The 15,894-nt window shown below is 40.8% G+C and overlaps 1 protein-coding gene across 2 annotated transcripts in view; it reads left to right on the forward strand.

Annotated features, from left to right (window-relative positions):
- Positions 1-15,894, forward strand: part of PDIA5 (protein disulfide isomerase family A member 5) — a 2,083,676-nt gene that overhangs the window by 977,283 nt on the left and 1,090,499 nt on the right. For both annotated transcript variants that reach the window (XM_044074910.1, XM_044074911.1), the window contains one exon: positions 13,890-13,982. In XM_044074910.1, the coding sequence (XP_043930845.1) occupies positions 13,890-13,982 (93 nt within the window). The remainder of the gene's footprint in view (positions 1-13,889; positions 13,983-15,894) is intronic.

Raw genomic sequence — 15,894 nt, forward strand, 5'->3', positions numbered from 1 at the left:
AAATCCCTCTCTAGCTTAAGCAAACAAGTTAAAGATCTTGTCAAGTCCTCCAAAGCTAATTAGGAAGCAAAAATAGCCTCCCTAGCTAAGAATAATCACAAGGAATTCTTTAACTACATCCAGAATCTAAAAGGGAATATCTAGCTGTGGGCTGAACTGGTTAAGAGTGGCATCACACATACTCAACCAGATGTAATAGCCAACCTGCTAGCTGACAGATTTGGAGCAAACTTCACCCGTGTCCCCTCCAGTGATCCTCCAATGTATACCTGCCAGCATTCCTCGCCCTATTATCTCAAGACAGGAGGTCATCTCACCACTCTTCAAAGCAAAAACATGGCATTAGTGGGAACCAGCACCATCCCCCGTTGCCTTTTAAACAATTTAAAACATGACCTAGCAGACCCACTTGGATCCCTGTTTAACCACAGCCTGTGAACTGGTCATGGTACAGTGGAATGGAGGTAAGCAACAGTAACCCTGCTACACAAAGGGGCACCATCAACTGACCCTGGGAATTATAGGCCCATAAGCTTGACTAGCCTCATCTGCAAGGCAATGGAAAGAATCATTATGGACCGTATTGACAAGGACATAGGTAATCTCCAAATTCTGTACCCAGCCTAGTTTGTAGTTGTTAAAGGTAGATCATGCTTGTTAAACATGGTTGACTTCATCTAGAAAGTCACCAAGGCAAATATGAGGGAAAGACAGTGCATACTGGCTGCCTTTTCCTAGTCAAGGCATTTGACACAATCCCCACTTGGATAGAGAAAATCTTTTGGAATTCCCTACATTACCAGATGGGTATCCAACAGGCTCACCGACAGGACATGTACTGTCAAGATGGGTAACTTCACCTCTAGCAAAAGACCAGTCACCAGTGTCTTCCCTCAGGGTTCTGTGCTAGGCCCTGTACTGTTCGGAATTTATTCCTTAGAAGTACAGGTAAACTTGGACAGCCTGTGGCTGATGAAGTTTGCTGACAATTGCAAATTGGGAGCAATCATCGAGTCCCCCATGATGATGATATACTGCAGACAGAGTTAACGCAGAGAAATAATTGCTGCCAAAGCCATGGATTAAAGCTAAATGCAAAAAATACATCAGTATTACTTTTGGCAAAGTTGACATCCCCGCTAATTAGATTATAGACAGCAACCCCCTAAGTGTAGACACAGTGGTATGTGATCTGGGTACTCAGGGTGATAGCAATCTGAACTTTGACCACCATGTATCCACAGTAGTAAGGAAATCCTGTGTGGCACATCTTGTAAGTAAAGACATCACATCTAGATCTAGGGATGTTATAATTCCATTATACTCTGCCCTCATCAGACAAGTGATCAAGTACAATGCTCCCTTTTGCATGTACCTCAGCAGACACCTGCAACAACTGGAGAGACCACAGAGGATTTTCACCAAAAAATTACAGGGTACACAAAACATGTCTTATACTGAAAGACTGAAAGTCCCATCACTGTGTTCTGTCTCCTACAGCTTGCTAAGGGGTGACCTGTGCCTGGTATACATGGCAGTCTGACCCGGCCGTGATGGAAATGCTACACATACACAAGTCAAAACTGCATGAGGGTCAGTCGCTCCAGGAATCTTAACATCTCCCAGAGACTGCCACTTCTGGAACAAGCTTCCAGTTCACGTGAAACAGAACCCCTCCCTGACCTTCTTCAAATGCAGCGTAGATCAATGGATGGTTGACGACAGATTCACTCCTTGAGTGACACCTATATCCCTCCTGGGCAGAGGAAGTCAGTATAAAATACCATAGACCCTTACCTCTGCAAACTTCACTCACCTAACCACTGACAATTGGGGCAACTCGGGATAAATATGACTAGGCTTGTACGGATTGTAAGGCTGTTAGTCTAGTAATCTTCTATGAACCTGTGAAGATTTGTCCCCATAACCACTGACTTTATACAACTCTCCTTTAGTTGTTCGGTGGTTAGGGCACATGGAAGGTGCACCTAATCTTTGGAAACTGTTCAGTTGTCATAGCCTGTGCAGGATATAACCAGTAGAGCATAGACTTCTGTAAAAAGGATCTATCAGAACATCTGTTTTGGTACTTTTACATAGAAAACTATACTCTCTCTGTCTCTGTACCATGTTTAACCATTATTACTTTTGTCATAATGCATAATGTTGCATTGCATTTGTTTGTTTTTTCAGGTGCAGTCTTTTCTAGCATATGCTTAAATGGCTACACTTTATAATTTATTTATTTATTTATTTATTTTACATTTGTTAACCGGGAATATCCAGCTTTACCAGGTTCATTTTCAGTGGAGGCCCGGGGAGAAAAGCTCTACAATTAAGAAGATTTTTATACAGTGAGAAATATACAAAACAGGTAATAGAGAAAACATATTTACAAGCAGAGTTATTCATAACTTTGTTAACAATAGTTAAACAGGCATTGTAGGACTAAGATACAGTTTGAGTAATATTTACAAGGGTTCAGACAGATATATTCAGAAATTAGTTCGCATAGTTAACAGGTTTTGCAGAACAAAAATTACAGTTTGAAAAGATTTTTACAAAGGTAGTATGCACTGCTTACACTTTTAGTAAGTATGCATAGAAAGGAACACAAAGAACAGTATGGTATACAAATTTCAGTATCTCGAGACTATAAAGTGAAATTTTTAAAATTGCAAAAGTGCATAATCGCGAATTTGAATATCTCGAATTCGCGGTTATGGCTTTACATTTTGTTACGTCTGGTGTTTTCTGTGGATGGTGTCGTGTTTGGATGTAGATGCAATTTAAGGTAAGTAAGTGTTTTGTAAGGTTTTGGGTGGGAGTTTGAATGTCTGTGAGTATGTTTGTAAGTTGTACATGTGGGTTAGGGTAGGTAGGTGAAAAGTATGTGTGTGTAAGTGTTGTATGTGTTGGTGTTTGCATATGTGTGATGTGTGTGAGAGACTGTGGAATGTCTGGGTGTGAGTTTGCTGTCTTTTCCTGTTTGTGCAATCTCTGAGTTAGTATATATAAGTAGGAGGGTGTGGGGGCTTGCCCCCCTCATGGGGGTGCAGGGGGTCTTGCCTCCCCCCTGCTTATATGTATTGCAGGTTTGTTTGTTTGTGTTTTGTTTATTGTGGTGTGGGTTGGATGATATATGTGGTGTATGGTGTGCTTATGTGCGTGATTTTGTGTTTCACGGTTTTGGGGTTTCGGGATTTGGAACGTTCAACTTTATGATCTCAAAATACTGAAATTCGAGATTTCAGTTTTTCGAGATTATAAAGTGAATCCGTTTAAATATATGTTGAACTTGCAGTCAACTATTAAACAGTTTTAGCAAAACCTAATGAAAAGCTGTGTTCGGAACAAACAAGATTCTTTTAAACAGTGTTAAAGGGCAACCATAAAACTAGACACAAAGTTAAAAGTGAATAGTCTTTTCATCTGTACAAAACCTTAATTGCAGTTTTTGTTCTGATCCAGGTTAAATTAAATTGCAGTATGGCAGTTTTTCCATATTCATTTACATTTATCTTGCAAACTTAAATAATATTAAGTAGCAAGTGTGTATCCTTATTCACCAGTGACCACCTAACTGTATTCTATCATGAAGGATGTCTATCTGTCTCTGTCTGGAGTAATTCTCTTGTAATTGTAATGGATGCATTCATTGCTAGAGGATCTTTTGACTTCTATTTCTTTGCAATTTTTTAGTCACTAGCATCAAGAGAAAGAACACTGCCCATTCTAACTTAGTACGTTTTAATTTTTTAGAGCCTAGTAATGTGGACATTACATTTTTCTGCATTTTCCCTCCAACAGATATTCAAAAATTGACTTAAATACATCATCTTTTGTCCCTCTTCTCCACAGGATCGTCAAGTTTACTCCCCAGCCACTCTTATGATATGTTAGTGCCTCTTGCATGAGAGAATTCTTCATTCTTAAGAGATGAGGGGCAAACATGCAGGAGGTGGTGCTGTCATTTACAAGGAGAATTTGTTTTTTTTCACATAGTCATGGATGTTCTTCGTGTTTCATTGTTGCAGTCATTACACTTGGGTTATCCTGCTGGCAGGCTACCCCTCAGTCGGCCTGAATTCCAAAGTCTAGGTCTGGCATCGGTTGCTGTCGCCTCTTTCCTGACGTCAGTGCGCCAGGAGTATAAAAGATGCAGCCGATGCCATTTTCTTCTGTCTTTCTTGTCGCGCGGTGCCCGAAGCAGAAGCAGTTCGCAAGTGCCAGTCGGCCGACTCCTGAGATTTTCGTGTTCGAATTTCAGATCCGAAGTCTTCATTAAAAGCTAAGTACCCTGTTGGGGAAAACTTTTTTCTTGCTCCAGACCGATGTCAGAAGGGAAGCAAATACCTCATAAGGACTTTCATTCTTACTGTATTCCTTGCCTAGGCCCTGACCACGACGTTGCTAGTTGTCGATTTTGTACTAGATTTAACCATCGCAGTATTAAGCGTCGGTACGATTTTGCATTTCACTATTTTGGCAGAAGATTTAATTACATGATGCCGTCGGATAGCCATCTGACTACCGGAATTCACAAGAAACGCAAAGAAAAAGAAAAGGACAGGCATCCGAGGTCTAAAACAGATGACGAGGCTTCCTCTAAGCCAGTCGCCAGTTCTCAGTGAGGCGCTTTTGCAGCCCCTGATGCCCGCTACTTTGGACCCGCAGGCCGCTACAGACTCCCACGTGGAATTGCCTAGGCTGCTGGAAGCTCAAGGTATTGGACCTTCGGAGGCTATTCCCTCAGATGGGTCCGGAGCCACTGAGCAGGCATCGGCTTCTGAGGGTGTTTTCAGACCTACTCAATTATACATTAAAGCGACTCCAGCTACAAAGGCAAAGACTAAAGCACCTTTAAAGACAAAGAAACAAGTACAACAGCCTCATGGTCAGGCCTCCATGCCCAAAAAATAGATGCTCAAAGTGGCCGAAGACTTAATTACTTTGATCAGGAGTTCCCATCCCCCTCCTGATAAGAGGCCTAGGCAAGAGACAGAATATGAATCTTCAGATCAGGTTTCCATTTCATCTGATTCCTCTTCTGATCAGGAATACTCTCTTCCTCCTTATGAGGATTCTGATGCTGAAGAATCTGTCCCTTCAGCCTCTCCTCCTGAGGATTACTCTTTTGGGGAAACCTTGCATACCATGAGGGAACATTTCCACTGGGAGAGCCGAGATTATTCAGGGTCTAAGAAAAGGCTCAGAGACTTCCTTTTACTCCCACAACACAGGCCCCAAGCTATTCCACCTGTTAGACATTGTAGATTGTGTTCTCAGAGTCTAGTCTGACACCTGACTCCTTATCTCCAGCTCCTGTTAAGTCACACCGGTACTACAGGGTGCCTGACTCTCATAAATTCCTTTTCAAAAACCCTGCTGCTGACCCAGAAACTATCTCTCAGGGTCCCAAAGGGGTCAAGGCATCCACTGCAAAAAACCCTAACCCTTCTGACGGGGATTCTAGGGCATTGGACAGATGGGGGAAGAAGATTTACACCTCTGCTACCTTGGCTATAAGGGCTTTAAATTGTCAGTTTCATATGCTCAAATATCAGCAATATATTATGTCACTGCTTAAATAGAAAATGTTGATAAATTCTGAATGTGCCGAAAACAAAGAAATGCAGGATTTATTGCATGCAGCTGAGCAAGTTAGAAAGCATACTTTGTAATGTGGTTTTGGTTCTTTGGAGGCCTCCTGCAGGGCCGCTGTTACGGGTTCTGTCATCAGGAGGCATGCTTGGTTAAAGGAACAAAATATGCCTGACCATGTCAAAGCAAAATTATTAGATGCTCCATTACAGCATGATACCTTGTTTGGTGTTAAAGCAGAGGAGGTTTTAAAGAAAATTGAGGACAAAGCTAAATCTATGTAAACGGTTAAGGATTTCTTACAGTTACAGTCTCCAAGATTTAGCAGACACTGGCCTACAAAGAATCGGTCCTTTCCAGTGTCAGACAGACCACAAAGGGGCAGATACAGTCGCCCAAGAGGCAGATCACAACCCCAAGGTTCGTACAGATCTAAACAATGGGGTGCTTCTACCTCCAAAACTGGAGAAGACAAATCATAGCCATACAGGAAACAGTCCCAATGACTTCCCCCTGCCTGCACCAAGCACTTATCTTCTGGCAGCACCTTTAGGGGGAAAACTAGCACTTTTTTCTCAAAATTGGCACATAATAACCCAGGACAAATGAGTCCTAGACATAGTGTCACAAGGCTACAAGTTTCACTTCCATACCTTGCCAAGGACAAACGGTTGGCCAGACCTTCCAAAACATCAATGGGCAGAGACACAAAAACAAGTCTCATCCCTCATGGACATAGGGGCCATTCAATAAGTACCAGAGCAAGAGCAGGGACAAGGATTTTATTCAAGACTGTTATTGGTACCAAGAAAGGACAAGACCTGGAGACCAATACTGGACCTATCTATTCTAAACACATATCTGGATATACCAAAATTCAAAATGTTGACTCTTCAGCCGCTTCTGCCCATGCTGGGCAAGAAGGCTTGGCTTGTGACTTTAGACCTAAAAGAGGCATACCTGCATGTCCCAATCAGACAAACATGCAGAAGATACCTCAGATTCAAAACTGGTGCAATGCACTTCCAATTCTCTGCACTGCCCTTTGGCTTATCTACTGCGCCCAGGGTCTTCACAAAGTGCCTGGCACCAGTAATTGCATTCTGCAGACAAAGAGGGATACAAATATATCCTTACTTGGGCGACTGTCTCATTCAAGCAGAGAACAAGGACATTCTACTACAGCATCTGGCTTTTGTAAAGAGATTTCTAACAGGCCTAGGGTACACAGTCAACAAAAAGAAATCAAAACTAGTACCCTGTCAAGAGATTATATTCCTGGGTGCAAGTTTAAATACAACTGCCCAGATGGCTTATCTCACGCTAGACAAATAAAGGCAACTGACTACATATTTCAAACTGCTGGCAACAAAGGCCCAGTTATCTGCAAGAAAAATTCTGCAGGCTTTGGGCTTCATGGCATCCTACATTCTACTAATTCCATATACGAGACTGCATATGAGGAAACTTCAATGGTACCTAAAAAGTGTTTGGGCTCAACATTGCCACAGCCTGGAAACAATAATTGCCCTCATTCCCTGCCTGCAGCAGGAGTTTCGATGGTGGGCGAAGACTTGTCACCAGAACAAGGGACAGCCATTCACTTTACCCCCGGCCAGGCAGACATTAACAACGGATGCATCAGATTATGCCTGGGGGCCCCACATGGCAGGAAGATGTATTCAAGGCACATGTCCGCAAACCAAATGCATCTACATATCAATCAAAAAGAGATGCTAACTGTTCAGAATGCCCTGACAGCCTTCAAGGACCTACTTCATCCGGGACAACTACTGATAAAAACAGACAACACCACGGTCATGTGGTATATAAACAAGCAGGGAGGCACTCATTCTTACCCCCTTTGCAGACTAGCCATGACTTTGTGGGAGACAGCATTGACTTACCAAGTACATCTGCAGGCACAATTCCTGCCAGGAAAGATAAATACTCTGGCAGATGAACTAAGCAGTAACCTCATGGATCCCCATAAGTGGAAATTGGATCCACAAGTGTTCAGCATGATAACAAGGAAATGGGGATGCCCGGATATAGATCTGTTTGTCTCTCCTCACAACTTCCAGCTAAAAACATTCTGCACAAGGACTTATCACAGACAAGCATGGAAAGTGGGTGCCCTATCTTTCAGCTGGAAAAGCCTATCAGTATATGCATTTCCTCCACTGCCTCTCCTCCCCAAGGTACTCCTAAAGGTCAGACAAGAGAAGCCAAAGATGATACTGATTGCCCCAGACTGGCCCCGCCAGTACTGGTATCCAATCCTAAGGAACTTGTCTCAATGCCTGGCGTGGACCTTGCCTCACATACCTCATCTACTGTCCCAACAAAACAATCAGATCCTGCACAGCCAACTCAAGACCTTGAATCTGGCAGCATGGTGGATAATGTAGTCATACAAAACACACCTCTCACTAAAGCTGTGATGGATGTCATTTTGGAGGTCAGAAGGCCTACTACCAGAAAATCTTACGCTGGAAAATGGAAGAGATTCTGTGCCTGGAACCAGGCACAAGGAATTGACACAGCTGTACCAAATATTCCTCAGATTTTGCAATACTTAACTGAGATGCTGAACAAAGGCCTATCCTTTTCATTAATTAAAATTCATGCCTCTGCCATTTCAGCTCATTACAATACAGAGCCACCAGCCACCAATCTTTTCACATCCTTTGTTAAGGCAGTACCTCAGAGGAGCCAGAAACTTAAGGCCTCCAAGGAGATCACCAATACCTGCATGGGACCTCAATTATGTCTTGGAAAAAGTCATCCTGCATCCTTTTGAACCAGGCGCTACAGCTGATATAAAGTTTTTGTCTTGGAAAACAGCTCTGCTCCTAGCAATAACCTCTGCAAGATGAGTCTCAGAGTTACAGGCACTCATGGCTGTGGAACCTTTCATCATTTTTTTATCCAGACAGGGTTTCTCTAAGGACAAACCCAACATTTATGCCTAAGTTAGTGTCCAGTGTGGCCCTTAACCAAACTATTCATCTGCCTACTTTTTATCCAAACCCACAGAATAAGGGGGAGAGAATTCTACATTCTTTGGACATACACAGACAGCTACACTTCTACTTGAACAGAACCAAAGCTTTCAGTAAGACAGAGCAACTACTAGTGGCATTTGCTGCAGGATCACAAGGAAAGGCTATCTCAAAGCAGACTATTTCAAAGTGGATAGGCCACTGCATTTGTTTCTGCTATTCACAACATGGCAAGCCATTGCCTAAGGGCATTCAGCCAGAGCAGCAGCCACTTCAGCAGCCTTCCTCAGGGGAGTACCAACCAAAGACATTTTAGAAGGTGTTACCTGGAGTTCAGTACACACCTTTACAAAGCACTATCATTTACCGCTCTACTCTAAATCCAGGGCAGGCTTTGTCACTGCAGTTCTGCAGGGCCTCATAGCTGCTCCCAATGCTATTTAGCTCTAGCCTCCCAACCATAGCTTTGGGATTCAACCCAAATGTAATGACTGCAACAGTGTAAAACGAAGAACATAGTACAGTTGTGTACACTTACCATAAATGTAGATGTTAGAGTGTATTCATTGTTGCAGTCCAGGTTACCCACCCACCATCCCCCATATCTTTGCTGGATCTTATCTGCACTTCTCTAATCTGTACAACCTATGTGGTGTATTTGCCTGTAGATGAAGGTACAATATATTTTGGTGCATGCATGTTTTATTGGCATATTTTTAGCCTACCCTTTTGGGGGCACCTGACATCTGGGGCAAGAAAAACTGAAGAAAATGGCATCTGCTGCATCTTTTATACCCCTGGCACACTGACGTCAGGGAAGAGGCGACAGCAACCGACGCCGGACCTAGACTTTGGAATTCAGGCCGATTGAGGGTAGCCTGCCAGGAGGATAACCCAAGTGTAATGACTGCAACAGTGAATACACTCGAACATCTACATTTATGGTAAGTGTACACTGTACTTTCTCCTGACATACTCGTTTGCATCCAAGGGGATGATGTGCAACAGGCCTTTTGTAGTACATGTCATACCTCCCTGTGGCACATTCATTTGGCTCTGTTCCCCACCCTTGTAGGCATGCACTTCTGTCTGTTCCCCAGTATCTACCAGGAATTGTATCATGGAGAAGGTGCTCATGAGGACATGCCCTCTCCTCTCCCAGAGTAGAGATGTGCAAGCTTAACCCCCTTCATCCCTTTACTCTTTTATGTCACATCTAAAGGGTGCTGCCTGAGTCTTTAGTCAAACTTGTGTTGTTTGGGTCATTGTTAGGGTTTTTTCACTGTACTGGAGCAGTGCTGACACAATCTTAAGTAGGTATAAGCTTTGAAAAGAAAAACATATTCTCCCCATGTGCCACATACTTTTCCTTACAATTCCAACAGAGCCTACCAGTTAGAAATCTATTTCTCAACCTTTTTGGGGTATAAAATATTTACATTGACATTTCCATGAAAAGATTCTAAACATCCTTGATTGAGGTATCTCAATAACTTACAGAGCCTTCTGTAAGTTGCCCCATTAGCATCTTAATCTGAGTACTGCAATCCTGACTTCTCTTACCCAGTGTCTTAGTATCTAAATTTTTCAAAGCTTTACACCCTCTTCTTGCCAATGTACTACCGTTCCCTTTCTTTACCCCCATATAAAATATATTACTGTCGGGGATGAAACAATAACTTTGTCCCATTGTCCTTGCAATTCCAATAAACCCATAATACTCTAGCCTTAACAATTAGGCCACTTGGTTCTCCATTGAATCTATAGCAAAGTACCCTAATGTGAACCACATCTTAATTGTTTGTAAAATGCTATGTTTGTTTTGCTGTCTTTCCAATTCCTTAAGCCTACCTCATCATGGATACATTCTATACTATTAACAGTGGGTAGCAACCATGTTGACCAGAGGTTAGGGACCGACTTCTTTAATATCACATACAAAGTTACTACAGTGTATGTGATCACATAGAGGGTTAAAGTCTACTAGCATACTATAAGTAGAATGAAAACATCTCAAATGTATATAAGCTGTTAATAATTGTACTCTTTTCATCTTAGCCTTGTATTCAGGCATAAACAGTTGAAATGTATTCATAAGCTTTGTATTGCACTAAAAGTCATGCCACTCATCTGGAAATATGACATTGTTAAACCCATTCCTAAATAACCTAGCTCTTCAAAATCTTCATAACTCCAAGATTCCATCCCATTTCTATTTTATCCACTCACTCAGAAAAATTATTGGAAAACTAAACCTATCTCTGTACATCTCCAAGTACAGCCTTCTGTTTTCCAGACAGCATGGAGTCTGGACAGGACAAAACACTGATTACTCTGTGGACCCTGTCCTGTGAAGATTTGGAGCAGTCTTACTAAACTTCACAAAAGCTTTTGACCTTGTCATCCACCCCACTCTAACTGCATACTAGACATTGAGGAAAAATTCCTGAAGTTACACCTTGGTTTGAGAATGAAGCATCTGATCATCAGTTATTTGTAAAAGATAGGCGTATATTTACCTGGAGATGAGCAATGCTTTTCTTGAACTTGTGCACATTAATCTGTTTGTATGCTATTGTAATTCTGTAATTGTACAGCTTAAATTATATATTGGTACTTTTTTAATATACTGAAATGTAAACACTGATAGGACAATATCAGTCAGTATTTCCACTGTAAAACAAGTATTACCAGCAGTCTGTCTCTGTGTAGCTACTAATATGACTGCCAAAACAAAACAACAGATATAACTATCACTAAGCAGAGAAAATAAAGGAACAACTGTCAGCTTAATGTATATAACTTCCTTTTTCATTAATGGCTGGTCTCGCAACCCTTGAAATCTGGAATCATTGTGTTTCCTTGAAAAGTCACATGCATCCAGGCCTGTCATTTTTAATGTAGGTAGAGACTTAGCAGATGTTAAAAGTTTTATTTTGGATTTGCGTTCTGAGCAGCACCCATGATTTGTTCACTGTGTTTGCTGCATTTTTCCATCACAGTTATAAAATGCTCCCATGTTCCTCTTGCTTCTTATGGAAGAAGTGAAACAATATGAGTGCTTCTGTTTTAAAGAGCTCAGTGATAGAAAAAAAAGCTACCAATTTAAGGAGGTACTACTGAAAGAAGGGTCCTTAATAGTAACAAAACTATTATTAAACAGAGAATATCACACACACATTGCACTACTCAGATGCACTGTGCGAGGACAGGGGCTCTGCTGTATGCAGTTCCTCACAAAGCTCTATCCAGATACTGACTTCACAGTAGTGAGATGGAAATGTTTACTTCACAGTAGTGAGATGGAAACGTTTTCTTTACTGGCATAGTTTAAAGCTTATTTTTTAAATTTATGCCATTGTATAATACCAATAAATTGTGTATTGATGTGACTAAACCTGCATTATTCACACTCAAGATATGGTTTATTGCAAAGTAATTTAATATATCACCATTTAGTCTGTGTAGACAATTAGCTCTTGATCTATGTGTTGAGTGTTTCATGTACATTTTATAAGGCCGGAAGCACTAAGGTTATGACTCCTGAACTTGTACCTACTCTCTCTCTGAGATCTGACTGTTAAATTTCTTTTCTCATGTTATACATTTGTAAATTCTCTGTGGTCTTTTTTTTTAATCTAAATCCCATGTAGTCAGTAATCTTAAAGATTAAGTGCAGGATATTTGTACCACGGTTTCCTGTAATTATGCTGTCATTGTGTAAAGTGGACTTTCTGATTCTAAAATAAGTAGTTTTTTCGTTACATCATTGTAGTTATATTTTTAAGTAAAAAATTTACTTACTGTACGCTTATCTGTTCAATAACTTCCTGGCTGTACCTTCTGATGAGGTTATTTGAGGCAAACAATAAGTAGGTCAGTACCTCAAGGTGTTGAATTGAAGGAGGCCTTGCTGCAGCAGGAGCAAGTTTTGAAATTGATTTCGTTATTCAGTCTCATTACCTATTCTGAGTGTTGATCAGACTTACCCCAGGACATGGCAGGGCAATTGAGTCTGACTTGTGCTTTCTTGCACAGGAGTTCCATTTGTATATCAAGTAAGGTACTGCTGACAATGAGCCAGGTCAGATATACAGGTGGAGCTGCGTGGCCATGTGACTGTCTAGTGTAGAAGCTCCTCCTGTAGCATGTTGTAGCCATCATACCTGCTTTCTTCCCATTCAGGAAGAGAGAGACAGGCTTGCAGGGCAACAAGTCCACCAAGGAATTAAATCAATTTTTGAAAACAAAACACTGCACACCATTCCCAGAAGAAATTGGGGAACGGCTCACACTACACCAAACTGTGCTTGTGCATGGTAGCAGTGCAGTTCCAGCTGTATGTGAAAGTTGGTGCTACAGGTAGTTTGGCTTGCCAGCAAGTACTACCTGCAATACCTACTTCTACTTATAGTTGGAGCTTCAGTGTTGTGAAGAATCCCATTAAGCTCAATGAACTTTTTTTTCTTTCCAGCACTAATCCAGTTTGTATAAAACACACATTTTACTGTATGCTTTAATCACAGTGATTCACATACCTGTAGGTTTTTTTCCAAGATAGAGACCATCACATAGTAGACAACTGTTCATTCCAGTGTTTTATATCTGTGATAGTGTACTGCATGCAAAATACTACATTATGAGGAGTTTGATCTGTCTACAGCATTATGCATAATATGGTATTAGTGAGATCTTGCAAGACATTGTAAAAACTACTTGAAAGCAGTAGTAATTTTATCAGATCGTCTCTAAAGAACCCAAGATGTTTCCATATCAAGTATTAATTTTTTTGCAAAATGACTGAGATAGGTATATGTGGTTGTAAACAAGCTTGACCTTAAACCAGACTTTCATTTTCCTGGTCAGTTGAAACAAATGGTCTGCCACAGACTGGATTTTTTAGATATATGTATGGAAAAATATACTAATTATAATAAGCATCTGTAAATGGGATTGTGACTATTGTAAGCCTTTGATTTGGGGGGGCATAATCACGCAGAGCCAATAACAGTGTACCACAGTTTATATCGGTTCATTGACTATGATATACTGTAATCTTTTCTGTTTACTAAAAGTTTTTTTTTTTTATTATCAGACATTGATACTTGAGGAGTCTCTAATTATATTGGACAAGTGGGTTGTTTCATGCATTATTATGCTGAAGTTGGAAGACGGTACCTGGATTACTATGTAGTATTTACAGCAGATAATGTACAAGACAGATGTTTAGTAGTTGTAACCATAGCTAATCAATTTTTTCCTCCTCTTGTCTACCTTTAGTCTATGGTAACATTTCTTAAGGATCCACAAGGGCCACCACTGTGGGAAGAGAATCCGGAGGCCAAAGATGTTGTTCACATCGACAGTGAAAAGGTAAACCATGTAGCTCTAATAATTTACTTGTAATTGTAGATTATACTTTACATGTTAACTTTGATTTGTCATTTTTTTTCTCAACATGTTAGGAAAAATAAAGTTTAGTGTGCAGAATATGAATTGGGTAGACATTTGCAAACAAACCTGTTTTCTGCTATGGCATTTTGATAAGTTCAGGGTCATCAAGAGAAAACGTCAAAGAATAACAGATTCCACTGCCAACATGAGGCAGAAAATGTACTTCTAGATCTGCAAAAGTGATCATCCATAATGTGCGGGATCTGTGCTACCATCTGTATGACAAATGTTTTATTTATGTGAAAAAAAGTGCTCTGCCAAAATGCTGCCTTATGATGTAATCGCTATGACCGTGGTTACCGCTTTAAGTACTCATTGCCTATCAGTAACTGAAAAATGATACTCAGAAAAGGGGGGGGTGCTGTTGTAGACGGTTGCTGTGGTGATCAGGCGTAGTGTTTCAGTATAGTCGACTTTCATAGAAGAATTTGAAAGTGGTGTACATTGCATGTTGCTTGACAAATACTAGTTGTGCTTTGTGAACTGTAGAGCCGCAGTTATGAAAAATAAAATGTCTGGTGTGGACCTTTGGCAACATGAAAAAAACTACCACTTGCCATCGTGTCACATCTCAGGAACACAGAGCTTGTAAAGTAGCCATTATTGCCATTGTCTTGTTTATCGTGTTACAGAATTGTAGTAGTTACTGTGCAGCAGCATAGATAGCAAAGTCATGTGGTCCGTGGTTGGTATGTTTTGATTGTTTTTGTAAAACATTTCAAGTAAAATAAATTAAACTGTAACAGTCATTTAGTGTTTGAACTTCAGTTAAGTGGCTTGGATTTCCCTTGATTTGCTGTAAGCTTGTTCACAATGAGCTCTGAATCTTTTGATATGCTTTAAAAAGATAATAGTAGAATCGTTTTAAATTAGGTTTTACTGTGTAACTGTAAACAAAATCAGCATGTGAAACTTATATTTTATGAGGAAGCTTTAGATTTGAGTCAGTAAGCCCTCTCCAGTGTGTAATTGCCTGGACTTCCTCTTGTGATATAACTATAAAAATGTTTAGTTGCAGCACTTAGTGGCATTCACTCTTCCTAGTGGTGTACGTTACACATTAGGCTAGGACAGTATGCTTAAGCTGTGTGCACCACAGTTAATGCAGTTCACACAGTTCAGACATTACTCTTAACATATTATGGAAAGTTCATGCGTTCAGTGTTTAAACTTATGAAGATTAAATTTCTTTCATCAGATCACAGGCTAAGACTGAACCAGCTCTGCTTATGTCATTTGGGAGAAGCTAGTGGCATAAGGAAGTAAATGCCATAAGTACCAGTGTTTCAGCTTGGTTACCCATAGGATGAGGCACAAGAAGCTAGAGGCTTATATCTCTCAGAGAATGTCATATTTTCAAGGTCAAAAAAAGAGACAACAGGAAATTGTGATATGCATAAGGACTGGATAGATGGAAAAGGGTATGGAATAAGTTAGTAAACCTTTGATAACGGCCTTTTCTCACATTAGGCATTCCTGAGGGGCCTCTGTTTCCCATTCTGCCATCTTGTCTTCCTCGGCAAGAGGGGGATTGATTCAGTAACCAGTATCACTTAGTGTGGAAGGTTCAGGAAAGGTGTTCCCCTGACTGCTGCTGTGGGGATGTTCCTTCATATGAATGTCTGGATCATGATGATGACTGGCCAGATCATTCATAGTGAGTCTTTGTGATCCTCAGTAAAGCTCCACCAGTAGAACATTATGCTCAAGAATTCTACTACTTTCCCCTTCTGGCTAGAGTTGAAGAGATTATTGAGGGTTCATCTAATTTTTGTGGACCCTTAGGGTGTTCCTGGTTTATATGTGTGCTAACTTTTTAGGGTGGTTAAGT

Source organism: Protopterus annectens, chromosome 6.part0 (assembly GCF_019279795.1).
Source record: "Protopterus annectens isolate FY-2018-M chromosome 6.part0, PAN1.0, whole genome shotgun sequence".
NCBI lineage: Eukaryota > Metazoa > Chordata > Ceratodontiformes > Protopteridae > Protopterus > Protopterus annectens.